At 44.1% G+C, this 26,796-nt stretch overlaps 1 protein-coding gene across 1 annotated transcript; it reads left to right on the top strand.

The window, feature by feature from the left end:
• The first annotated feature begins 2,474 nt into the window (after nt 1-2,474).
• Nucleotides 2,475-25,105, top strand: EDNRB (endothelin receptor type B). The gene is made up of 7 exons (XM_066621351.1): nt 2,475-2,906; nt 11,208-11,320; nt 13,208-13,412; nt 14,964-15,113; nt 16,904-17,037; nt 17,589-17,697; nt 24,974-25,105. Exons 1-7 carry the CDS (start codon nt 2,475-2,477, stop codon nt 25,103-25,105), a joined length of 1,275 nt encoding a protein of 424 aa, XP_066477448.1.
• Nucleotides 25,106-26,796: the final 1,691 nt, after the last annotated feature.

Genomic DNA, 26,796 nt, shown 5'->3' with positions numbered 1-26,796 from the left:
TCACAGAGGGGGGTACAATGCCCCAAGCTCCTTGGGGGAAGGGCAGCATATAAATGTAGAACGAATGAATAAATAACCTCCTAGAAACCATATTGATTTCCATGGTCTAACTTTTAATTGTATTAGCTTGTATAATTTTAGTGCTGGAAACAAAGTCAGCACATCTACAAAGCCAACTGAGGCAGCTGCCTGAGAGAGGAGATTGCATGGGGCACCCATCTCTGTCTGCCCATTTGCCTCCATCACTTCTTCTCCACCCCCTTGATTGGAAAAGGAGGACAGAGTGGAAGAGAAAATGTGGAGGAGTGGAGAGTGGGACCTAGAGCAGAGGCATTCTAGCCCACAACTGATCTTCTCCACACAAGTGCTTCTGCTCTATCCCCCACTCTCTTCTTCACTTCCCAATTAGGGAGCCTTGCACATCACCAGGTAAGGGTAGGCAGCTTTTGGCATGCTGTAGCAGGTGCCAGGAAATTTTGGGCTGGCCTTGATCAGAAGAAACAGATTCACTCCTCCCCCCCCCCCACTCCCATGCTGCAGATCTAGACACACAGACCTTTTAAGTGCTTCTGCTAAGAAACTTTTGGCTGATACTCTCCAGGCATTTCAAGCTGAAGGGGGAAAGGCTCTGTTCGAAGGAGTGGGTGGAGTTTGTCATGACTGACTACTAGGAACAATACAAGTGTGGTGGGTTTCTTTTTTCTGATACAGAGGGATGCCACTTGCCTCTTTTGCTGGAAATTAAGCACATGCGGTAAAATCTGCTTCCAAGCCATCCCTCTCTCTCTCAGGAGTCCCAGCTGCTGCAAAGCTTTGTACATTGTAGGAACCAGCCTGGCAGTGTGGAAGGATTTTCTCAGCCTCTGACTGCAAAAACTCTCTGCTCAACAGCTACAGGCAGTGCTTGGGATTTTCCAGGTAAATCATAAGTAATTCTGTAAACTCAGCTGCTTCCAGTGAAGCTTACTCTTTGAGCTCAGCAAATGTTTAACAGTGCAATCAGGCATTTGATTTTGCTTTGTGAGGACAGGGGGCCACTAAAATGTCCAAGAAAGAACAGCTGTTAGGATATCAGTCAGGTCAATGGGAATCAACCTATCTACTGGTGCAGCATATGAGCTTGGAAGGAATAAACGCAGGGCACCTACAAGTAGATTTATTTAAGGATCCATCAGGCAATTTTCCCTCTGTAAAAATGTTTAAGATTCTTAACTCCAATCCCCCCCCCCAACATCTACTATTGATAAATGAATTTACTCATGAGTAATCTTTGAATTTGTACAGATTTCAGGAAGGAAGTAACATATTACAGCTGAAGGTTATTGCTAGGGGTGTTTAAAAATGGGGTTGGGGGGGGATTTTGTGATTTGAAAGGCACAAAGCAGCATTCAAGCTCTCATTCTAAGTTCTTATTTTTGGTACCCAAGTACCACATGTACTAGGTAGGTGATATCAGCAATATGTCAACAGATGCAGCCATGGTATTATTTCTAACTGGAAAAGTAATCTATTTTAATTTCTGGAAAATATCTTAAACACAAAAATGTTGTTTTGTATTTTTATTCAGCTATTTTAACACCAAAAAGGCAGGATTTTGTGTTTTTAACAAAAACAACAACCCAAAAAAAAGCCTTTAGTTATTGCCTACTCTGAGCCTTTGGGGACTGACTGGTTTAAAAAAAACAAACAAAAACCAGAATTAAAATAAGTACGAATAAAGAATACTTGATTTCCCCTGGCCAATCTTACCAGCCTGAAATGTGAACAGAGGTTAACCCCTAGTAAAAATGAGGGGTTCCATCGTAGTCAACAGTCCAGTACCTTACATCCAAACAGCAGCTCTTAAAGCCCAATCCTATGCCTGTCTACTCAGAAATAAGTCCCATTATGATCAGTGGAGCTTCCTCCCAGTTCCAGGAAAGTGTAGATAGAGTTGCAGCCTAAGAGCCCAATCCTATACCTGTCTACTCAGCAGTAAGTCCCATAATAGTCAATGGAGCTAACTCCCAGGAAAGTGTAGATAGGATTGCAGTCTAAGAGCCCAATCATTTACGTGTCTACTCAGAAGTAAGTGCCATCATAGTCAATAGAGCTTACTCCCAGTGCCAGGAAAGTGTGGATAGGACTGCAGCCTTAGGGTCCAATCCTATGCATGTCTACTCAGAAGTAAGTCCCATTATAGTCAATGGCGCTTACTCCCCGGAAAGTGTGGGTAGGGTTGCGGCAGGGAGACGAGGAGCTCCCAGCTGCCCCAAGCTGGCCCTGCGCCAGAAGGGAAGGATCAAAGCGGAGCGTCACAGTAGCGGGGCTGGGCTGGCTTTGCCCGGGTGGTTTGCTGCCCCAGCCTTCCTTCCGTCCGCCCTCCTCGCAGTGCCTGCAGACGGCGCGCACGTGCTCGGGGCGGCGGGAGGGGAAGCGACCTGGGGGCTGCTCTACTCACGCGGGCGGCGTCGCTCTCTCCGCAGGCAGCGGGCATGGGCGCGCGCAGCCCCTGGGAGCTCTTCGCGCTGCTGATCCTGCTGTGCCGCGGCGCGGCGGTGGAGCAGAGCGAGGCTCCGGCGGGGGTGGGCCAGCAGAGCCCCGCGCCCGTCACCCCGCGCGCGGCAGGAGCCGAGGGCGGCAGCTCCAACCTCTCCCGGGCGGCTGCGCCTGCTGGGCACGGCCCAGGACCGCCCCAGGCTTACCCGGACTGCACCAAGAAGACGGAGATCGCGGCCGCCTTCAAGTACATCAACACTGTGATCGCCTGCCTGGTCTTCGTGCTGGGCATCATCGGCAACTCCACGCTGCTGCGGATCATCTACAAGAACAAGTGCATGAGGAACGGACCCAACATCCTCATCGCCAGCCTGGCGCTGGGGGACCTGCTGCTCATCCTCGTGGACATCCCCATCAACCTGTACAAGGTAAGGCGCTGGCCGGACCGGAGCAGGGCAGCTCACTGCAGCAGCCTTTGTCTCCTTCAGAGGTGCTGGGCGTCATCCCACTTTACTCCCAGTCTGTTTGCAGTGCCTATGCAAAAGACGAGTGTGCCTCTGAACATGTGCAGAGTGCACTGCAGTTGTCTCAGGGCCCAATCCTATTCAGTTTGGTGCAGCTGTGCCAATGGGGTGTGCGCTGCATCCTGTGGTGGGGAAGCAGTCACAGAAGCCTCCTCAAGGTAAAGGGATATTTGTTCTCTTATGTTAGGGCTGCATTACAGCTGCACCAGTGCTGAAAAGTTGGATAGGATTGGACCCTCCTTCCCCACAACCTGTCTCAGCACAAATTTGGTATCAAAGGGACAGAGCTCAGTCCTGCTAAAAGGTTGGATTTGAGCCCATGCATCCTTTATAAACAACTGTGAAGCTACAGTACTTCGCAACCTGGGGATTAAGCCCCACTGATCATGGTGGGACTTATCTCTGACTAAATGTGCATAGGATTGCACTTCAGGCTTTCAGAGATGCCCCAGTGTCACACATAAGAACTTTAGGCTATACAATAAGCCCTGTGCGTGCTACAATTTAAGGCAAACAGAGTGCTTAGAAACTAAAATGGGTAGGAAAGAGATGGAAATATATTTCTGAAATTCAAGGTGCTAGACATGAAAACTCTGTGTCTGTGTCTGTCTGTGTGTGTGTGTGTTTACAGAGGTCCACACAATATGTAGAGGGTGGCTGCATTAAGCAGTAAGGGAAAGTCTTCCCATGCTCAACAGTGCCCTCTTCTTTATCAGCGCTTCATCTGTACTAGGTCCAAACTCTGAAACTGGAAGCAGTTTGAAACAGTTAGCTTGTTTCAGGCTGCAATCCTATACACACTTGGGAATAAGTCCCACTGAACTTATTCAGTGGGACTTATTTCTGAGAAAACGTAGTCAGTTGAACTACAGTGCACTTAGTGAGCGTACAAGCAAAGCAAAACTAGACACTAACGTGAAAAGTCAATCACTTTTCATGCTTCTTTTAGAATTGCAAATTCCAATGAGAGATGTACTTTTAACTTTCCAGTTTGAATCAATGGGACTTGAAATCACTGAACTGTGGTTGGATTGTACCACTTCCTTTCCCCCTCTGTGCAAATCAGAAATGAGAAACCTTATGCTGTTACACTAAGCCAACTATTTTCAACCACTGTGCCGTGCCACAGTGTGTGTGTGCCAATCTGTGTGCCACGAGTGGTCCACAGGTATGCCACAGGAATTTGGGAGAAGGCCATTTATTAGTAGGGCAAATGGGAATGTGAGCCCCCCACTGGTAGCATGGTGTGCCTTGGCAATTATGAAAAACCTGATAGTGTGCCTTGACAATTTTAGTGCCTTGTCAGTGTGCCATGAGATGAAAAAGGTTGAAAATCACTGCACTAAGCAATGACCTGTATAAACTAGTTAAAAAAAAATAACAGACACATTAGTGGAAGACAGAAATATCAGTGGTGATTATCTCACAAGCTCAAGTCATCCATAATAATGCTTAGAGATACATAGCATTACCTGAAGCTTGAAGGTGAGCTGTTGAAACTAAACTATCCTTGTTAATAGTCTTCTTCAATTTTCAGTAAGGTATCTGGCTATATTTGGGGGGGGGGGGTTAAGGAATTTTCCCACAGATCAAATTGGCTAGTGTCCTTGAATGAGGCTGCAAGCCTTATAGTTTTTGCATATGTCCTTTGGTGGTGCTTTTGCATCTGTGCAATAGCATTGGGCCAGCAAGAACTGGAGGGTACCATGCTGCATGATTGCTGAACACTCTGGTTAGTTTGATGTATTCTTGACATTAACACTTCCTCATCCTGTATTCTTAGCAGATTCCCCTTTCCCAAGCTGTGTCACAGTGGAAGGTTTCTACAACTATAAACTTACCTTGATGTGTATAGTATACATGCATACAGTTTGTATACTATGATTTGTATACCAACAAGATGTGTATACAGTGATGTGCTAGCTCACCATTGTATCATCCTGCCATGCTAACCACATTTTCAGATCATAGAAGACTGGAAAACCAGGGAAGTGGTTATATTCCTTCCACCTCTTGCTGGGATGATGCAGAGAGCATGGTACCAAACATCAGGTGAAGATGTGTAGTTCAGTTGGTTATTTGCAGCTGGTTGACCAAGGGTATGGACAGGTCATAGTTCTGCTTTTCCTAATGAAGATGCTAGAGTAACAGGGTGCAATCCATCTCCCACTTATTGGGAGGTCAGACTCTTTGACTGCATTGAAGGTGCATTCCACCCATGACTATTAGACAGCCATATCTCCTTCATGGAACATGAGGAGGTGACCAAAAGGAAGGAGCAGACTTCTCTCTGAAATCTCCCCTTCCATTGCTGGGGGGAGGGGGAATTATCTTTTATTAGTGAATAATAGCAACAAAAAGAGAGCAGAAAAGAAAAAGGAAAAATGCATAATGTAGATAAATTACAAAATATTAGTAAATTTATTTATTATATTTGTTAGATTTATACTCTGCCTTTTTCCTCAAAGGGAACCCGGCAGCTATAAACCATAAGCAATGTATAGATAATAAGCTATAAACAACAATATATGCATAGATATCTAAAATAGATATCTAAAAAGGCTCCCAAATATTAAAAAAAAGTCCATACTTAGTTGACCATTGTAGTGTCCTCAGTGATGATAGACACAGCATGGAATAACTCACGTTATACTAATCTGGAGAAACCTGTCTATATATCCAGTCAAGAAATGTATGTGTTCAGTGATGCTAGGAGATAGTGGGGCAGCCCCTTGATTTCCAGTTTGATTTAAGTTTTGATGCTTCTCTTGATTCTGCTTCTCCTGTTTCGTTTTATGTCTGCTACCTTTCTTCCATTCATAGCCCTGCCCCAATTTTGAGAGTATCATAGGTTTGTTCACTCTAAATGCCAATCTCAACTCAATTACCTGTGGAGAGGCTCAGAACAGATTTCCTTTTCTTGATGTAGCTCACTAGAACCATACCTAAGCACCCACATTTCAGAATATTGCAGAATATTTACACAGTTCAAACTATTCCTTTTGCTGTTATCACTCCTTGATCAGTCCTGAAAGCCTTTGCTAAACTAGCCATTAGTTTAGGCTGCTATGATCTCGTCACCGCTTTTTAAAGACAATTTCACATCTGCAATTTTAAAAGATATATACCTAATATTGTTGTTCATGCATGAGAAAGAAACTTTTTTGGAACGATGTGTGTGAAGTCTGGGTTGGGTACAGCTTTCTGCTACTTATACACATGTTGAAACACATGCTGCATAAGGTGTGAAGCTAAGCATGGTCTCTGCATTTGCTGCATGACTCTTATCCTAACCTTAAAATCTTCCCTAAATCTTTCTGTATCACTTGCTCCAAGCCACAAAAATTTATCTGTTAGTTCCTTCTGCCTCCCTCTCCCACTCTTGTCACCTTTTGCCCTTTGTAAATAGCTTTCTCTTTTTTCTCTGTTCATTGAGAACCTTCTCTTCAGATCCACACCTTTAGCAAAGGCTTCTGGGACTTCCTTAGCCTTGACCTGCTTTCTTCTATACTAGATTTTATGCCCTCTGGACATTAACCAGTTTATTGCTATGCATTTAGGATTAAGTCAGGAAGTCTCAAAGTGTGGGTCACGACCTCCCAGAGGGTCATGAGCAGCTTGGAAGTGAGTCTCAAAGAACTAAATTCCGCTTGTGGAATATCCAGGTAGGGCTAGGGAATCTCCTGCCTGATAATTCAGAAAACCACTGCCAATCAGTATAAACAATACTGACTAGATTAGGGGTTGTTAACCTTTTTACAATTACAGACCCCCCCAGTGGATTGCCCAATATGTCTGCATAACCCCTTAACTAGACTGCTGAAATCATCACCACCACCAGTCCTATTAGGTATCAGTATTACTTCAAAAGATGACAATAGCTTGGTTTTACTTTACATATGGATAGCTAGGAACACCTAAGTCTGTACTGATAATAGTGATAGTTGTTCAGTGATCAGGTTCATACTCCCATCATTTGGTTCCCATATCCCCAAGCGATAGGGATACCTCTGATTAAGAATCCCTGGACTAGATAGACCAATTGTGATTTGATACACAATAGATACATCAGGTGATTTCTAAGTGTGGGTGATGACTAGCTGTAAGAGGAGGGTGTCACATAATTTTATATACTATTTTTCAGGGGTTGCAGTAACATAAACTTTGAGGCCCCCTAGATTAGGGTATTAGGAAACATTTTCTTAGGTAAATGCAGTGTACCTGTAAACTTAGCTGCAAATAATGACCTGTTTCCCCTGGACTGGTTTTATGAAACTGTTTTAGACTAACTGGTTTGATGACTGTAGCTACTGACAACTATGACTGAACTGTAACATATGTACAGCTGCACTTATTCTTTTGATTCAATTTCCATAAATTATACGTAGTATCCCAAGTTTTGCAGTGATAGCTTGTGTATAGTAACATATCAAGCATCTATAGTCATAAAATGATGTAGCATGATTGTATAGCTTGGATTCATTTCAGCTGCATTTTGTCAGATGGCTAATGCCACCAAAACAGGATCGGCAAGACCCCTTGTAAGTTTCACATTTATTCAATTTCAGTTGATAAATCATGGCTAGTATTCTGCTCTTTACACTTGTTTTGAGACTGTAGAGGTAATTTCTCATTCTAATTCTTTGTGTCAGGGCCAAATTCCTGTGTGGCGCCAGATCCTGCTCTTGTCAGTTTCTCACCTAATGCCAAAGTCTACTAAATTATACTCAGAAATATGTGAGGCCCCCTGTGATGGAAAGGAACACAGGGTAAACTGGGCATAGTTCCTAGTGGTTAATGACTGGGACTCTACTCTGTGCTCTTCACTCCTCTCACTGGATAAACTCAGATTTGATTAGATTAAATGAACTGGGATTAGTTTTTAAATGATAGGCTTTGCTGTCCTGCTAAACAGCTAGAAAGTCCAAATAGAAAGAAGCCACCTTGAGGAAACTTCCCTTCCAGATTAACAGAGAGCCCCTGAATCTTTGGAAAATACAGAGTAGCGGGACATAATGGTTACAAGGAGTGGCAAAGTCACTCCCTCCTGAGTGAATTTAGCCATGCAGGCAATACAGTAACATTAAAGGTTTATTAAAAACTTGAAATATTGAAACAATGGAGGGAGAGTTGGCATCCTTCAGTCTCGGAAGACTATGGTGTCACGCTCTGAATGGTGGTTCTGGAACAGAGTGTCCTCTCCAGTGCGTGAAGCCTGGGTAAAGTAGGTATGGAGGATAGGCTGTTACCCATGCAGCAAATCCCCCCTCTCCATGTCGCTGAAATGGTCCAATGGAAAGGCAGAGGCCAATACGGTTGGTTCCAGCGGCGTCGCAGGAGTTGCCAGAACGTGACTGTGTTCAGCCATGAACTGCCTCAGGGACTCTGGCTCCAGATTTTGCCTCAAGGTTGACTCCTGAAGCCTTTTCCATAACTGGATGTAGCCACAAGGCAGTGGAGGTTTGGGATCAGAGTTTTCCTTCTCTCAGATGAGCTGCCTTCCCAGGCTGACGAGCCCCATCTACCCGGTGGCTGTTTAGTCGCCTCTTACGACAAGTACAGCCAAACAGAGGGCCTATTCTTATCCCCAGCCCAATCCTTATCCCCAATGGAGGGAGAAAGGCAAAGGATAAACTCGGGAACAGATCAATAACAAAGGCCCAAATCCTAACCAACTTTCCAGCACCAGTGGTGCCAATGGGACATATACTGCATTCTGAACTTGGGTGGCACTCACAGAGGCATCCTCAAAGTAAGGGAATGCTTGTTCCCTTCCCTCGAAGCTGCATTGCCCTTATGTCAGTGCTGGAAAGTGGGTTAGGACTGCGCCCAAAAGATGAAAGGGATAGGTCAACAACAAATGTTGGCATGGACTGTGGTATTTGCTGATTACCTAGAACCACAATGTGGGCATCTGTTTGTCTCTAATTTTCCAGTCAGGTGTCTAGCCAAATACCTGAGGCATTTCTTTCTGTATACTGTGAGCAAAGATCTGTTCATCATCCACACAGTTAAATGACTGACAGCTTTTGTTTATTGGTTTTAAAATTACATCACACTTTCATATTGCAAAAAGGCACATGTATTAAAGTTGTGGTAAAATAGTCATTTTCAGCATTGAATCAATTGGTAGATGATTAATCAGTGAACATCTTAATTGGTTTACAGGCTCAATGTAATTTATTTAATCTCTTGATCTCCTTTCTCCAGGGAGTTGGGGTGGTGTACATAGAATGGAAACAAACCCATTTTATCCTCATGCTTTTGAGGTATAGTGTCTTAGGGACATTCCCTCTTGAGCAGTGGTTCTCAAACTGGTGGGTCGCAACTCACCAGTTCATGTAAAGGTTCCCAGGATCACATTACTAAGGGTGAGTGGGGGGTGCTTTTACTCACACAGGGTTGCAGCAGGCTACAGGAGGTGTGGGGAGCCAAGTGCAGCCCTTCGCAGTGCTCCCCAAGGCTTAGAATGTTCAAAAAAATTCAGTGTTAAAAAAATACCCTCCAGTTTCCAGGAGGTGCTTTGTGATCACTGGTTTTGAACATTCCAAACCTCGAGGAGCCCTGCGGAGGGCTGCGCAGGGCTCCCCGTACCTCCTGCAACGTCCTGCAGCCCTGTGTGAGTAAAAGCACCCCCCTCGCCCCTCTTAGCCCCTCCCCTGCAAAAATTTACTTAGAGAGTAAATCTCCCTAAGAGTTTGAGAAACACTGCTGTTGAGTATTTGGGTGAAAGAATAAAGCGTCCACCTAAATAGAATATTCCTGGCTTCAAGTCAGTAATCTAGTCTTCTTTAACCTTGCTTAGGTCAGGTTTACATGATGGGGACAGAGTTTAGAGCCCAATCCTATAACGTGTGTGCTGGTGCGCACTGTCGCAAAACTGCCATGAGGCACGTTTGTGGGCCTTAGTGACAGTGGAGCGCCGGTGCTAGCCCAGTGTTGGCAGGTGCTGGGCTAGTGCCAGGGGAGCACCAGAGCTCTGTCGCTCTGTAGTTGCGTGGACTGCTGGGCAGCAGAGAGGTAGGTGGGGGCATGGGGGGAGGCGGGGAGGAGGCAGGTGGGGAGAGGCGGAAGAAGGGTGGGGAGAGGGGGAGGGGGAGGCATGTCAGGGAGAGAGTGGGGTGGGAGGGAGGCGTCACAGGCAGCACCGCTGGCTCCTCAAGAGAAGGGGACTTTTGTCCCCTTCCCCCGGGTAAGGTGAGTAGCCCCGCAATGGAGCTACCTGTGACAGCTACCTGTGATGCGCATAGGATGCAGCGGCAGCCATTTTCAGCGCCACTGCGGCTCTGGGTGCTGGGAGCACAGGATTGGCCTGTCAGTCGTTGCTAATTTCATTGAAGGCAATGAAATAGAACTGGGCAAGTTCACTCACTCAGATGAGAACCCCATATGCAGGATGGAGGAAGAGGAGCACACCTCCATGCCACAAATGCAAGTGCCATGCACATACGTCCACATGCCTAGACCCAATCCCTATATCCCTTACTCCTCAAAAAAGGGAAGGAGATTATGCTAACTAGCTATGGTGCAGATATGAGTGAATCATGTGCGTTATCTGTCCTTGTACCATATGTATGGCATCTCTGACTAACAGTGTGTGTAAACCAGACCTTAGCCTTGTCAAACCGAAGTTCCATTTTATTTCAATGTGACTAATTTTGGCTGGATTGAGTCCAGTATATGTGTTAAGTGTTATACTGCAAAACCGAAATTTTAAAACATAGGTACAGTATTTTGAATTGGAACCTCAGCATTTTTTAGAAGTTTTTCAAGATCTTGTTTGGCCCGGAGTTCAGATGTCTGGGTTAAACTTTCAAGCATCTGAGATTTTTCACACACATTTCATTCTGATTTAATTCGTGTGTATTATTTCTCTGCAATTACTTGTTCAAAGGTGTAGGGACTTCGTGAATGGAATTTTGTCTATATCAGGCATTTTCAACTACTGTGCCGTGGCACACTGGTGTGCTGTGGATGGTCTGCAGGCGTGTCGTGAGAGTTTGGGGAAGGACCATTTGTCAGTAGGGCCACTGGGGAATGTGAGCCCTTTCTGTCAGTGTGGTGTGCCTTGTCAATTGTCAAAAAACGGATGGTGTGCCTTGACAATTGTAGTGCTTTGTCAGTGTGCCATGAGATGAAAAAGGTTGAAAATCACTGGTCTATATTATCTGCAGTTGTTAACCTTTGGTTGTCTTCTCTTCACAGCTCCATGCACAACACTGGCCTTTTGGAGCCGAAATATGTAAACTGGTCCCTTTCATTCAAAAGACGTCAGTGGGCATCACGGTGCTAAGTTTATGTGCTCTCAGTATTGACAGGTGAGAAACCATTATTTTTTAAAAGAACAAAACCCGATATGTGATTAGGTGCAATTTATAATATCAGGTAAAGAAAATTTTGATGTATACTAGAGAAGGGGATTAAAGGAGTAAATGGGTGTGTGACAAGGAGAACAAGAATTGAGTCCTTTCAGTGTAAAGAGGGGGGGAAAGTAGAGCAATGATGGTTCCTGGAATCTGCCAATTTCTCCTCCAGCTTCCAAACCCTTGAATATAGCAAGCTGCCTTACAGCCCAATCCCATGCCTGTCTACTTAGAACTAAGTTCCATTATAATCAATGGAGCTTATTCTCAGGAAAGCATGACTAGGATTGCAGCCGCAGAGTTAAACCCCATCACTGGTCTCATCTATTCAGGAGACTTTCCCTGCTGTACTTGGAGATGCCAGGGCTGGCCACTCCTGTGTACCAAGCAATCATTCTGTCCCTGAGCTATAGCTCATTGTGACTGATCTGCTTGCAGAGTCAGAGCAGGCCAACACTTTTACTTATGCAAAGGCATCTTTCAAAACTGCCTCATGAACTGTGTGTGTGACGTTACTTAAGCACATGTCATTAACAAACTGGCATGCCTGTGGTGAGCTTTGTGTATACACATACCTTGCTGTAGCATTTAAAGCGCTCATACTTGCCAGACCTCATCATGTTGTACATTTGTCCCTGCCAAAAGGCACCAGGAATGTGCCAGAGCAGGGGCATTGCTATTCACCGTCTGTGGATGACTGTGTGCACAGTGGAAGCTTTTAAGTGTTACTGCAGGGAAAGCAGAAAACCTGTCATGGAGATGCCATTTGAAGTGATACATCCACTATGTGAACACCGGTTTTAGCCCTCTAGTTCCTAGGCTATGACCACAAGAAGAGCTCTGATGGATGAGACCAAAGAGCCATCAAGTTCAGCATCCACAGTGGCCAGCTGGATGACAGTGGGAATCCATCAAGAAGGATGTGAGGGCAATAGCCCTCCATTGCTATTGCTTCCCAGCAATATTTTCAGAGGCATTCTGCCTATGAACCTGGAAGCAGCTCATCTACTATGACTAGTAGATGGTTGAGCCAAATTTCAGCTCCTCTTCAGTCTTTCTCCTCTCTCAGCTGTCACTCTCTGAACCCAGCCCTCTGCTTTTCTGCACCTGCCACACCTTAGGGCTCTTTGTAACAGTGCATTAGTGGAGTGGAAGCTGGTGCAGCACATGTCCTCCTTGCACCACTCTAATAACACTGGAAGTCCCAAAATATGTGAGCAAAGCCTTCAGTATACCTTCCCCCTCCAATGTCACAAGCAGGGCCAACCTGTTCAAAAGGTAGGGTGAAGCAGCCGTGTAAGGTGGCAGATCGGGGACAGTGGAAGACTGCTGAAGGAGCCCAGCTGAGAGAGCCCTCTAAGTTCAGTTCCCTGAGGAGGAGGTTGAGGGGAAATCTAGAGGAGGTGTCCAGTGACTGCATGCTTTGTGCTAGGCAGGGAGGGAGTCTCAGCCATGGCACACCACCATAGGCAGTGAGAAAAGTGTGCTAGGCCTGGTCAGACTCCTCCCATAAAAGTTGCAAAATGAAAGGAGGACATACGTATATTGCAGCAGCTTCCACACCATTGATGCAATTTTCAGATGGGTTCTTGCAGTTCTCAGGTAAGATTTGAAAGGGGAGCAGGAGTGCCAGAAGCATGTCATCTCTTTAACTTCCATGCTAAATAAGTGTTTGCAACAGTTTGATTTGCATAGATGTACCCATAGAATCTGACTAGCCCCTTTATATAAACCGATGGAACAATAAAGACTTAAGATCACAGTAGCTGGAGACAGAAGATTGGGGCACTGTTATCTAATCTCTGTTATCTAATCTAATCAGCATCCATTTAATATATTTAGATATCGGGCTGTAGCATCATGGAGCCGTATCAAGGGAATTGGAGTGCCAAAGTGGACAGCAGTGGAGATTGTATTGATCTGGACCGTGTCTCTCATTTTGGCTGTTCCTGAAGCTATAGGCTTTGATATGATTACTGCGTCATACAGAGGAGAGGAACTTAATGTTTGTCTACTTCTACCCAAGCAAAAAACAGCTTTCATGCAGGTAAGGCACTTTCCTGAGCCAGCTGTTTCTGCATTGTTTCTTCCTGAGCTGAGAAGAAGCTCAGAATCCTCTAGGATCAGCAGGAGGCCAACTAAGGCATTCACGCATACTGCTTGCTTCCTGATGTAGAGGGATGACAGATAGTGGAGGAAGTGAAATGGATAGAATAATAATAATAATACAGGTATTTCTATACCACCTTTCTTGGTCCTCAGATTTCTCCTTAGACTTTATTCAAGACGGTTTACATAGGCAGGCAATTTAAATCCCAGTAGGGATTTTTACAATTTGAAAGAAGGTTTCTATCTTTCAAGAAACCACAACATTCAGGTGTTTCTTTCTTGATCTGGTCGCACATTCTGGCCTCCATCCTCCCACGCTCAGAGCAGATGGAATAGCTCAGCTCAGCTTGTCAGCTGCTTTGAGGTCGCAAGGTGCTGGTGGCCTCGAACTGGCAACCTTCGGATGTTATCTTCAGGCAAATGGAGGCTCAACCCTCTAGACCAGACCTCCTGCCCTCCTAGAAGGGGGGAGAAGGTCATGCCACTAGGGAATGAAGTTGGTTCTTGTTTACTGTATTTTCTTGTATGATGAGCCTCAGGAATCATAGGCATGGGAAGTAAGTGGAGCTGACTTTGGAGTAAATATGCATAGGATTGCAAGTTCTCATGCTTGATGTGGGGTATGGGGAAAGCTGGTAGGATGGACTGTTCTAGATTAAGAACATAAGAGCCCTGTTGCATCAGGCCAAAGGCCCTTCTAGTCCAGCTTCCTGTATCTCACAGTGGCCCACCAAGATTCTGACCAGGAAGAGTGGGGCTGACTTCCATGTCATTAATGTAACATGTAGCCCAGCTCCAAGAATCACTCATAGGTGACTAGGTAGCAAAGTTGAAAACTGTTTCAGGTTGTCAGTGTACCACAAAATATGTCATAGACGTCTGTGGTCAAGCAGATAATTCAAAAGCATTGTGAGCTAAAGGTGATAGCACAACCCATCACATTCTCCAGAATCCTATGTTCTACTATGCAGCCTGTTTTCCCTGCTTCAGATACAGAGGGAACTCTCTCTATAGATCTCTGTGTGTGCACATGCAGGCATGCCCTGGCAGAATCAAAAGGAATCCTCTCCTGTCCTGTTGGCAGGCTCTGGACTCTCCCTGGAACCCCTTCCATAGGACATCTGGGCCTCACTCTATTCAGGGCAGTGTCCCCATTGCTTCAGCAGTGGGACTGTTCTTCCTAACAGCATCTGTATAGGCACTAACTCTAGCTTTATTGACACTACCATGAAATTTAATGGAATTTAGTTTTTCTTCCACTATAGCCAGGCACCATGTTTGTTTCAGCTAGTGTGGCCTGCAACAAGGGTCTGGGTCTCAGACGCTAACTTATTTTTACAAGGCAATGATCAAATGATTGCCTCACAGGAATGCTGTGAGTCCAGATCATTTTGACATGTGATGTGCTGTGTATTCTATGCATATTTCCTTGCCTACTTAGAAATAAACACTTAATAGATATGGGGTTTGTTTGTTTTTCTCCCCTTAGTTTTACAAGGAAGTTAAAGATTGGTGGCTCTTTAGCTTTTATTTCTGTCTGCCATTGGCAACCACTGCACTTTTTTATACGTTGATGACCTGTGAGATGTTAAGAAAGAAGAGTGGGATGAGGATCGCTTTAAATGACCACTTAAAGCAGGTAAAGCCATGCATGAAATGTCTGTTCTTACTGAAAGGGGAAGAGCTAATATTAGGCACCATTACTATTGCTTGCATTATATTTTCACTAACATATCTTCTACACAAGTTATCTAGAGATGTTTATTGTAACCACCAAACAAGCCATAGGATCTTCAGCAGGCACCATGATGATCACAAATAGTCACAAATAGCAGGCTTCATTTGCGGAGTTTTGGTAAATTTCCTTAGCACCGCTGCATACATTTCCCACTCCTGTCTGGGAGTCAGGCAAAATAGAGATTGACCTTCACAACATTCCTGAAACTATAACCTCACACTACACAAATAGAACTATGATTTGCTAGGATTGTTGAAACCCAGAGACTGAAAGTATATGTTTAAATCCTCCAAAGACACAGGAAACTCAACAACATTGACTTCTCCCATCTAACCTTGTTTCCACTTCCTGCTCGCTGTGGGGCACATCTGAAATTCTGTTTGTTAGAGCTGAAGGTGATAGGACCATGGGGAAAATGGGTGGGAGAACTTTATGGCTGCTGAGTCTCCTGCTTCACTGGAGAATTTTAAAGTCTTTGGGCTGCAAGCAAGTGACCCAAATATTTGCTAAGCAGCATGATACATTCTGCTTCCCTTGCCCAAGCTTTCCAGTGATTTTTTTGGTCAGAATAGAAGATGTGGACAAGGGGAGAGAGGAGAAAGTTGACCACGATAAGAAGATGAGGCACAAGAAATGCAAGTCCCAAGCCAGCAAATTTGGCAGTACACCAACTGTCCATTGGCTGTACTTAAGTCTTCTCACTTCAACATAGTTATTGCCATTGCAGCCCAGTCCTACCTAACTCCCCTTGTGCCAATGCAGCTGCGCCAACAGGACTCACGCTGCATCTCTTAGGGGAGTTTCAGATCCCGGAGGTCTCGTCTGGGTAAGGCAACATTTTTTCCCTTGCCCCAGGAGTAAGCTCTTGCTGCTGCAATGAGTCTACTCAGATCTGCACCAGCTACTTTGCTGGTGGAAGTCTGAATGGACCCAGGAAGGTAGATGGAGGCCGTGAAGAAGGATAGGATATAGGCAGCACAGCAGTCACTGATACTTCTTCCTTCTCTGCCTGAATCCATCCCTTTCCTGCTCCTATCTCTTCCCTGTGCCACCCCTTCCCTGCTCTATTCTGCCCACCCCCCTGCCCTTGCTGGGGGATCCTACTTATCTTTCTGAGTCCAGTGGCAGGCTTCCCACACTGTTGCCATTCTAGAACATCAGAACTGTATTCCACTCTCGTAAATGCTTCCATGTGCCAGCCCAATCCTGTATAGAATTGGGCTGATTAGTATCCTAATGATAATTGTTGCAACCAGTAAATGCAACCACTAACACCAGAAGTGCTCAATTATACTGGTGTGACTTGATCATGTAGATGAGGCTTTGGACTGCAGACAACCTGTCCAGATGGTAGAAGTTACATTTCTCTCCTTTTGCTAGTTTATTGGTTGAATATTTTTAAATAGATCAAAGAGCAACACCTAAGAAAATACATGGACAGATTTTTCCATTTGCAGTGGGAGGGGTGGGTGAAGAAAGAATTTTTCCCTGCTCTCTCTCTCTCTCACCAGCATCTCTTTGATTTTTCACATCATTAACCCAGAAACGAGTACAGTAGTTTTCTGGTGTATATAGAATCTGTATCATTAGTCTAGATATGGTCAAGGTCAATTTCAGTGAAAGATTGTGCTTCTTTGAATTTTAGCCAAGTACCTTTATGCCTTTTGTCAAGAGTGCTTCTTTGCTTTCAGAGACGTGAAGTGGCCAAAACCGTCTTCTGCTTAGTGATTGTTTTTGCATTGTGTTGGCTTCCCCTTCATCTCAGTAGGATACTGAAGTTCACTCTTTATAATGCCAGTGATCCCAAAAGATGTGAACTTTTAAGGTAAGCCTTTTATAACTGAATACTGCTGACATCTTTTCCACTATGCTTCTTAAAAGAGTGCAACCATTTTTATTTCATCTCTCAAAAGGTGCTTTTATCCATTTTCTGCCTCCTGTTCTCTTGATATCCCAGTCAGAACCTCTCACCAAGCCAGCAACAGCTGCCTCGAACCATTTCCTGTTCTGACTTCTTAACCTCTATTGTATTTCCCAAAGAGCTTTCCTGAATTGTGGATCTCGTTTCTTCCTATTTATGCTTCCTATTTCCACCCTAGGAAGTATGGTTAGTTTCTTCTGGAAAGGCCAGAGAAGCTGTTCTCCCTGCCTCCTTCCAGAAGATGGCATGATAAACAGTTTGTAGAGCTGATTTCACAGATAATGAAATCAGTTCCTTCAAAATAATTACAGGGATAATTATTTGCTGCTGAAATTGAACTTTTTGACCCACTGATAGCATGCACTACCCTAACATAGCTTTGTGCTTATCATATTATAAGCCTTCAGTAGTTATCTTTTACTAAGCTATATCATTTATTGTAAACTTCCATGCAGCTTTTTTCTGGTGATGGACTACATTGGTATCAACATGGCATCTCTGAATTCCTGCATTAATCCCATTGCTCTTTATTTGGTGAGCAAAAGATTCAAGAACTGCTTTAAGGTATGAAGTCTTCATTAACTGTTTATTATTTAAATGACACAAGATAGCATCAATCTCCACCCCATACACCAGCCATTTTCAGCCACTGTGCCATAGCACATTGGTGTGCCATGTGTGGTCCACAGGTGTGCCACAGAAATTTGGGAGAAGGTCATTTATTATGGGCCAATGTGAGCACCCCACTGGGAGCATGGTGTGCCTCGTCAGTGGTCAAAAACCTGATGGTATGCCTTGACAGTTTTAGTGCCTTGTCAGTGTGCTGTGATGAAAAGGTTGAAAATTACTACTGTACAGTACTAAACAGAAATGATTGACAGTATTATGGTTACTGCTGATTGGCTATGGTCCAGAGAACAACATGCAGCTAGGACCCATTATGGATTATGGAAGGCAAAACCTCAGATGCACTAAGCTGTACCATAGACTAGAAAAGGAAAGCCCCACCTGTTTTTGTAGAACTCACCTGCTGGCTTGCAGCTGCTATCTGTGGATGAACTCAAAGTCTCATGCTTAATGAATATGCCCAAGACATGCTGAACATTATAGCTCTCCTCTTCTCAAGATGGATAAGGACAGCCCAGTAGGTTTCATGCATCGTTCACAGTACACTGTTTGCAATATAGAAATAACATGATAAAACATGAAATATATACTAAAGGTTTTGTGTTATTGGGTGCAACACACAGATATTATTTCTGTGGTTAAATACTGTATTTGGCATGATTTTGAACATCATGGGAAAGACTAAAGTCAAGGGAAAGTCTTTCCAGGTAGACATAGTGATATATCTATGCAGTACTAAAATGTAAACCACATTTAAATATGTTTCATCATCAGGGTTCCCACCAATAGAACCTTAGGAACTCTGAAAAGGAGCTAGATGGGGTTAGTAGAGCTGGAGGCCCTGGTTTCAATTTCTGGCATCTCCTGGTGGAGAAAATACTGAGCCAGATAGACTGGGGGGGGGGGGTCTGACTCTATAATGGCAGCTTTGCATGCTCGTAATTAGGAATTCGAGGTTTCCTGAAAGTGAAACACAGGGTGAAATCCTAACCTCGCATTAGGCTGTAAATGTGCTGTAAAGCACATTTGCACCTCCTTGGGAGCAAGCCATGCCAGCGCACAGAGGTGTGCTGGAGCATGGAGGCTGCATCCAGCCTCTGTGGCAGCTTGCGGAGTGAGCTTTGCATTGGCTGAGCTTGGCCGGCGTAAGGCTCTGGGGTGGGTGGGAAGAAGGCTGGGAGAAGGCAGAAAGAAGGTATTGTGGGGAGGGTGGGCATAGGACGGTCTTGGGGCAGATGGACGGGGAGAGGGAGGCAGGGTTGGAATCCGGCTGTTATGCCAGATCCCAACCTGTTCCTGAGCAGCACGGAGCAGCTTCAAGTTTCCCCTTATCTCTGGCTAAGCCACTTTGGCACCCTATCTTGTGCTGGATACAGTGCAAGCCTCCTGGCCTGCCTGTTCCAGTGCAAGATTGGATTGCGCTGACAGTTACATTTCTGGTGTAGAAGTATCCTAAGTTGAAAGTTTACAGTTGGTGGCATTCACTTTCATTACAAGTTCTGTAGAAAGTGAAACAAAGGAAATGGATTGCTCAGTCTGAGAGTGTCCCCGAGTACTTTTCACTTTGATTAACAAAATCACATGGTGGAATCTTTCTCAGACTGAACCACTTTAAACTGCAGGTGAATGGGGGCTCATTTTTAATACTTCCCCTTATAAGTAGTCTTCCTGAACATCTAAAAACTCCTGTCACAGTAGGGAGAAAGCTAGGCTAAAGCCCTTCGCTCTAGACTAAGTTACTAGTTCTCCATATGCAAAGAATTGTTGATATGAGGGAGCAGTTATAAAACAGGATCCTTCACGTGTAGCAGCATACGTAACAAGTTTATGTTCCTGAAGGAGTAACGTGTGTTAAAAGGTTGCACAGTGCTAGCAGTCACTCTAAAAAGTGATTGTGGTTTTGATGGCTTTAAGCTGTGAGTTTACAGAGTGGTGCCGAACTGCGACTTGGCACTGTCATAGTCACCTTTCTTCAAGAGTATACAGAAATTCTACTTTAGAAAGAATAAAACAGAGTTCATGATCTCTCTAAAAAGGAGCAGATGTGGTTACTTTTTCTTTCAATGTAACACAATGTTACTGTATGACCACTTCACCCATAGACAACTTAGGTGTAAATGATTATAATTTGACTGTTCAAGTGAGCTAGAGGACACCTGATCCAGATGAAGTATTTTACAGCATTTATGTTCCTTGTCCTAGACAACCTTTTATTTAACTGAAGCTAATGGTTATGGCTAGGCTTTATCATTATCCTGGGAGTATAGATCTGACAGGACCCCATTTGCTCCTCACAAATTTATCACCCAAATCAACTATTCTATGGGATGTGATTTTAGTTCACCATAAAATCGTTCCCATTCTGGTCTGCTCTTGTACACAGTGACAGACTACCCAGAGTTATGTTCTCTGAACTCCCACTCCAAATAAACCCCAACTGCTAATCCCTGATAGCTGTAAACTTTCTGCTTCCTATTAACTTTCGCTTAGTCTTCTCTAGCATTCAAGCTGCCTGCCTGCTTATCTTCCTGTAAGCTTGTATGCTAATAGTATTTGATAAAAGAAAGATACATTCTTTCTTGCTTAGCACGACTGTAAAGACGTGCTTAGCACGATACAGTTCTTGCTTAGCACGACTGTAAAGAAGACAAACAAAGGTAAAGGGCATGGGGGAAGCGCTGTACCTCAGAGAACTAGATCTGCAGATACAGGGGGATGCTTGTATATTGCTTCTGAGCATGTAAGTTCTCTTTAGACCTCCTCCCTTTTTAAAGCCATCTGACTCAATTCTTCAGATGGCTCTCTGAAAAAAAAAGGTTCATATTTACATACAGGCATGCCCCCATAACCACGGGGGGTTCCATTTCGGAACCCCGCGGATACCTGAATCCACATATGCAAGAGAATGCCTTCCCCCACCCTCTGGAGGTGAGGGGATCTGTACTTCCCTGGGCCTCCTAATGCCTTATAAGGCATTAAAAATATCACTTCCAGTTTTACAAAAAAAACCAGAAGTGACTTTTTGCCTCTAGTGCTTAGTCTGAGCCTGGCAGGGGGTGTGGATGGATGTCCACAGCCTTTACTGGGCTCAGAGGACCCTCTGGAGGTGAGGGGAGTAGAGCTCCCTTCACCTCCAGTTGGGACACATACCAGGGGGGTTCCAGAGGACCCGATCCACAGATAAGTGACAGCCCAATCCTATCCACACTTTCCTGGGAGTAAGCCTCATTGATTCTATTGACACTTACTTCTGAGTAGACATGCATAGGATGGGGCTGTGAATTCACAGGGTCCAGAGATACAGGGTCCAGATACAGGGCCCCCTGTACAGTCAATCCTCGGTAACCATACACTCAGTTCCTTCTGATTCACTTATCTGTGGGAAGACAATTTTTATTTACTGTTGCACCATCCACTGCTGGTTCTTGACTATCCATGGCCATCCTGCAGCTATTCGTGGCCATCCTGCTGCTACCTGCAGTGATCATTCTGAATTCACAGTGGCCATTTTGAAGCAATCTGCATCTATTCTATCCTTGCCATCCTGAAGCTTTCTGTGCCATCCTGAATTTATCAGCGGACATTTTAAGCATCCTCATCCATTTTGAAGCATCCACAGCCATCCTGAAACTATCCACGCCATTCTGAAGCTATCCACATAATTCTGAAGCTATCTGCATCATTCTGAAACTATCTGCTGCTGGCATTCCTGACCAGGTTAGCTATTCTTCCCCAACCCTGTTGATCACATAGGATCAGTGATACTGTATCCACTGATTTGGTATCCACTGGGTTTTCCAGAAACCTAACCCCAGTAGATAACAAGAATTGACTGTATTTGTCCTGTATCTTCCAAAATGAAGGCAGACAAAGAATTCATTCAGCTACTCTACTATCTCCTTATCTTCCTGTAGTATACCTTTGTCAATTTAACATCACAGCTGCTTCCCTAGTTGGTTTCCAACTTCCGATATATTTAATTTTTCATTGTTGGTCTTAATGGTTTTAGCAATATATCCCTCAAGTTCTTTTGCTGCTCTTGTTAACAACATTTGTTCTGCCAGAATTTTTGTTTTCGTCTTTCAATTGGGCAGGATTCTGTCTTCTAAAGAAAGCCCTGTTGCCTTTTAAAATTCCCTTGATGTTTGTTGTTTACTATGCTGGGATTCTGCTGGTCTTGTGGGTACTTTTCCTAATCTGTGGCACACATTTTAGTTAAGCTTCTGTTATCACAGTTTTACGTAAACTCCAAATGCCTCTGAGAGATTACTCTCCTTTTTAACTTCCATTTAACTAATCCCTTCATTTTTTTAAATGTTCCTCTTCTGAAGTAAAATGTGGTCCGGTTGGATTTTTTTTTTTTGGGCAGCAATTCATTTACATATTTGTTGAATTTGATACTGCTGATGTCAATGTTCTCAACTTATTTTACAAGGCTTACATTGTGCTTCAGTTCCTGGGAATCACTCAGGATTAAATCCAGGGTTATCTCCCCTCTTATCAATTCTATGACCGAATGTTATCAGGCACAGTCATTTAGGTTTCCAGCAATGTGGTGTCTTTGTTGCAGGTCAAGCATGCATAAGTTACTGTGGGGGTAAGTGAAATAGTCTATTATTACAATACAATTCCTTTCGATTGCCTTCCTGATTTATGGTTTCATTGTGACTCAATGATGCTCAACTCTTTTGCACAGGTTCAGTTTCTCCCAAAAGTTTCCCCAGTGCCTTCCTCCTTATCCACACATTGAGGCTCCTCAACTTTGGTTGTCCAACTTACCCTTTGAATAGAGCAGATAGCATTACTGAAAATGCTACTTTGGAGTTCTAGATTTTAACATTGTTCCTAGCAACCTGGTTTTTTTCTTCTAGGACTTTCAAATCAAAAATACTGGCTCCTCCAGTCTACCTTCATGATGCATGATTTCTGCAACCTTCACACGAGGCAAGGCAAGTCACCATGTGGCCAACGCTCCCATCCCTCTATGTTCCTCATTATCAGATCTCCCACTTTCAGTATATATTCTCATCATAATATCACTTTCTCACTTGACAAACGTGCTACCTCGAAAGGACTATTTCCTGGTTTCTCAGAATGATATCCTTCCATCCAAAGACCCTCATTCTTCATATTAACCTAAATCCATATGCCTCTGCCATATCCCTGAAGATCTCCATCCACCTACTCTTCTGCTTGTTTTGGCTTCCTCCCTTCAGCTACCCTGGTCTCAAAGAAACTAGCTTGCTCTCTGAGAACCAGGAGCTCATTGTATCGTACATTCAGGACTTTAGCCCTGCAGGCTAATCGTCACTAATAGTAATTCATGTGAAACTATTTGTCATGTTGTCTAAGGAATGTCATGTGTGGCTGCTCCTCCTGCCAGAGCAATGAGGAACAGAAGACAAGAGTTGCTGCCTTCCACATCCATACAGTGTGCATTCTTCTGTCGTTTTCCTCTTCTATGGCAACAGCAATTCCCCTTTGAAAGAATGATAGCAGGCATGGAGCAGCCTGTGTATTTCTGAAGAAGATGCTGGCCTCAGCCTTGCCTTCACTTCAGTTGTGCATAGCCCTTGCCTACCTGAGCTGCAGGCATGTGGAGGAGGTCTCAGAGCCGTTATCTCTTTGCTCATCCCTGATTTCCTTCCCCATCATCACCCTTGGATTCTCTCATCTTCTGCTTCCGGCTCTCTATCCATGTTTTGCTCTCATGTCCATCTGCTTTCTCCCTTGAGTGTCTTTGTCTCTCTTTGTAGAGAGATTAGATGAGAGTGTGTAAGAAAGCATACTCTGAATGGCTTCACACACTAGCTGCAGCCAGCCTTATGCTTTCTCATAGTCCCTGTTTTCCTAAAGCAAGTGCTGCTCCTGCTGAGGCTTTACCTGCACAAGAACAGGTCCATATACAATTTTCTCTCTCACCATTCTGTGAATAATCTTCATTTGCTTTTTCCTCCTCAAACTGTACATTCATTTATTTTTTTTACTTAACAGTGCAGAATATGTCTAAGCTTGAATACATTTGTTACATGGTCATAAGGGAAATGTGAAGGGGACTTTGAACCTGCTTTAGAAATTGCTAGGTTTGGTTTATACTAAAAGAAATAAACAGATGAATTTAGTACAGTGTCTCATAGTCCAATCCTGCAATTCGGAACTCATGTTTCGGCAGTGCAGCCTGACCTATGGCGTTGCAAAATGCAACAACCATATAGTCCGCAACCGGGCCGCTACTGGAAGTGAAAAAGATAGTCATATGGCAGCAGCCCAAATGGAACCTCCAGCATCAGTAAGGTGGGGCAGGCTGTGGGGGAGGGGGGGAATGGGAGGACTGGTAGTGAAACTGGGCGTGAAGGGGGGAGGAACCAGGGGCTGGCAGGAGGCTGGATCTGGCAGCAATGGCACATGTCCTATCCCCTCCATTTTTAATCTCGGATATATGCCACCAAAAGAGATGGCTTATGTCCGAGGAGACCCATAGATGGCTTACATGAAGGTAAGTAAAAATAATTTTTATTTACCTCCCATTTGCCCTTGAGTTGGCCCCCCACCATTGGATGCAGCACGCACATACTGGTAGGAGATAAGATTGGGGGCTTCAGTGAGTTGGTGTAAATTCCTTGTGGAAGTAAAATGAAGTCTAGTAATGAAGATAAAGGGGCAGGACAACAGGCAGGATGAGGCTCAGTAAAATGTTTCTGTCCAAGCCTATCCCTGAAAGATTAGTACCTCTTTAATGAAGTATAAACTTTCAAGAGATCATCCAGTTAGTAGATTGCAGATTGTGACAGATCATGTTGACTGTGCTGTTCCCTTGCACAATTTTCCATAGAACTGTGCAAGAACTGTTTGTCTGGCTACACACCTAGGGTTCATATGATAAGGAGGTAAGGCAAGCAGTGGGCTTTTGAAGAACAGCAGACGTTCCTTTGATCTCTGAGCACTGTCAACCAACCAAAGTGATTTTGCTTACTGACTAGGAGGAGAAGACTCCTGTCCTGATCAGGCACACACACAGGAGAATTTGGGGCAAGAGGAGTCTATGAACCAGCTTCAGCAGTTCACCACTAATGGGGTCCACCCTATGCCTTGAGAAACACTCTGTTGCAATGAAAGAATGGTTCAGGCCCCTTTCTCAGCAAAAGGTACTAGCTATTCGATGTTTAGGTTTGTACTTAAACCTTCTAACTGGGATTTTCTTCTCTTTTATCAGTCATGCCTGTGTTGCTGGTGTCAATCCAAAGATATGTTGTCCCTGGAAGAGAAACAGTCCTGCCTAAAGTTCAGAGCTAACGATCATGGATATGACAATTTCCGATCCAGTAACAAGTACAGCTCATCCTAAGTCAAAAAATATACCCTTGATTCTTGTGTTATTTTTAGAGCCTTCCCTTGGGTTTGGATGATGACTGTTCAGATAAAGACAGCTACTTTTCTGAAACACCCCCAGTTGGGAGGTTGCACAGAAATCAGATTGTAAAGTGCGTGGTCTGTACCAGTCATAAGTATGCATGGTGTCTATAGCTATTTGAACACAGGAAGATCACCAGGAGAAACAAAATCCCCTTGTTAAAGCACTTAAACTCTTCATAATGAGCACTTCCAGAACCTCCTCAATCTTATCAATGAATCACTGTGTATTCACTGGAATAGCACAGAAAGTAATAATTCTTAGTCTGTAGCATACCATGACTGTTGTTGGGAACAGTCCAGCTTTGTCTATAAATTACTGTACTTTTTTTAAACACACCAAGTATACAAGTAAATAAATACAAACCATGATCAGACACTCAGACATATCAGACACTCATTCTATACCATAGGACAAAAATATAATAGAAAAATCAGAATGCTACCCAAATAGCTGGCAACAAAACCAAAATGTCATAGTCATACTCAAACTGATTAGTTTTTGTCTGCTATCAAATGTAAACTTGCTGGGCAGTGGAGCAGCAGCAAAGTTTTACAAATGCATTTTTTTTAACTGTCAGGAGTTAAGCAGGCAGACAGCAAAACCAAGAGGCTTATCAAATTCCACATGCTCCAACCAGTGACCTGAGGGATAGGGCTGTAGTTCACTGCATGCAGAAGGTTCTGGGTTAAATCTCTGGTACCTATAGGGAAGGCTGCAAAAAGCCGCTGTTAACTTTGGAAACCCACTGCCAAAGTGTAGATGATAGTGGACTAAATGGGACCAATCATCTGGCTCAGTATAAGGCAGTGTTTCTCAACGTTTGTCCTCCACCATTTGTCCTCCACATGGTCCACCTGTTCGAAGTACCACTAAAAGTAACTTGTGATGACATAATCACCAGTTCCTTCTGGGTTGGAAGGCCAGATGTGACACGACAAACACCAATAAGAGGCTCAGTGTGGACAGGAGGCCTTTTTTAAGTGTGGAAAAGCATGCTTGGCGCTCTTTCCACCAAGTCGAGTCTCCTAATGCTGTTTGTTGTGTCAACACTCCTAGTCTTGCTGCCAGACAGCAAGTGTCTTAAGAGTCCCACGAGTACCACCAGACACCACCTCAAGTACCACTGATGGTACCTATACCACTGGTTGAGAAACACTGGTACAAGGCCCCTTCATATCCTCATTAGGAGATTTGTAAACTGTGTGTGGCACAGTAAGTTACAAATTTTGTAGTCCTGATTTCTGTTGAGATGAGAACCAAGACAATGAAAGCTCATAGAGCGGGATACACCCTTGGAGATAGATTTTATTTCCATAGGGAAACAGTCATCAGCTGAACCTGAGAAACAATACTATTAGGCTACAATCTTATATACACTTTCCTACATATGCTCCCAAGATGGCCACTGACGGAGCACCCTGCACTTCATCAGCTGCCATTTTGCAACAGCAGAAGTGTCTTCCACTGTCACAAAGTTCTCCATAGAATAGCCTGATCCTGCATAGGATTGGGCTGCTACTGATATGTGGGCATCCACCAACATGGCTGCTGTGATGGTTTCATACATTGCTTTAGATGTTCAAGTGTTTCAGTGATCCTTTTGAGCATGTCTATTCCAACAG

The sequence above is a fragment of the Tiliqua scincoides genome, chromosome 3 (assembly GCF_035046505.1).
Source record: "Tiliqua scincoides isolate rTilSci1 chromosome 3, rTilSci1.hap2, whole genome shotgun sequence".
NCBI classification, from domain to species: Eukaryota; Metazoa; Chordata; class Lepidosauria; order Squamata; family Scincidae; genus Tiliqua; species Tiliqua scincoides.
Note: the sequence above shows the minus strand (reverse complement) of the source record. Positions and strands in the feature narration are given on the sequence as shown.

What these genes read in the sequence shown, in the direction of transcription:
- EDNRB (XM_066621351.1), top strand. Translation starts at nt 2,475, where the DNA reads ATGGGCGCGCGCAGCCCCTGGGAGCTCTTCGCGCTGCTGATCCTGCTG. An exon ending in AAAAAACAGCTTTCATGCAG is followed by an intron (nt 13,413 to 14,963) that starts GTAAGGCACTTT and finishes TTCTCCCCTTAG; the next exon opens with TTTTACAAGGAAGTTAAAGA. An exon ending in AAAAGATGTGAACTTTTAAG is followed by an intron (nt 17,038 to 17,588) that starts GTAAGCCTTTTA and finishes ACTTCCATGCAG; the next exon opens with CTTTTTTCTGGTGATGGACT.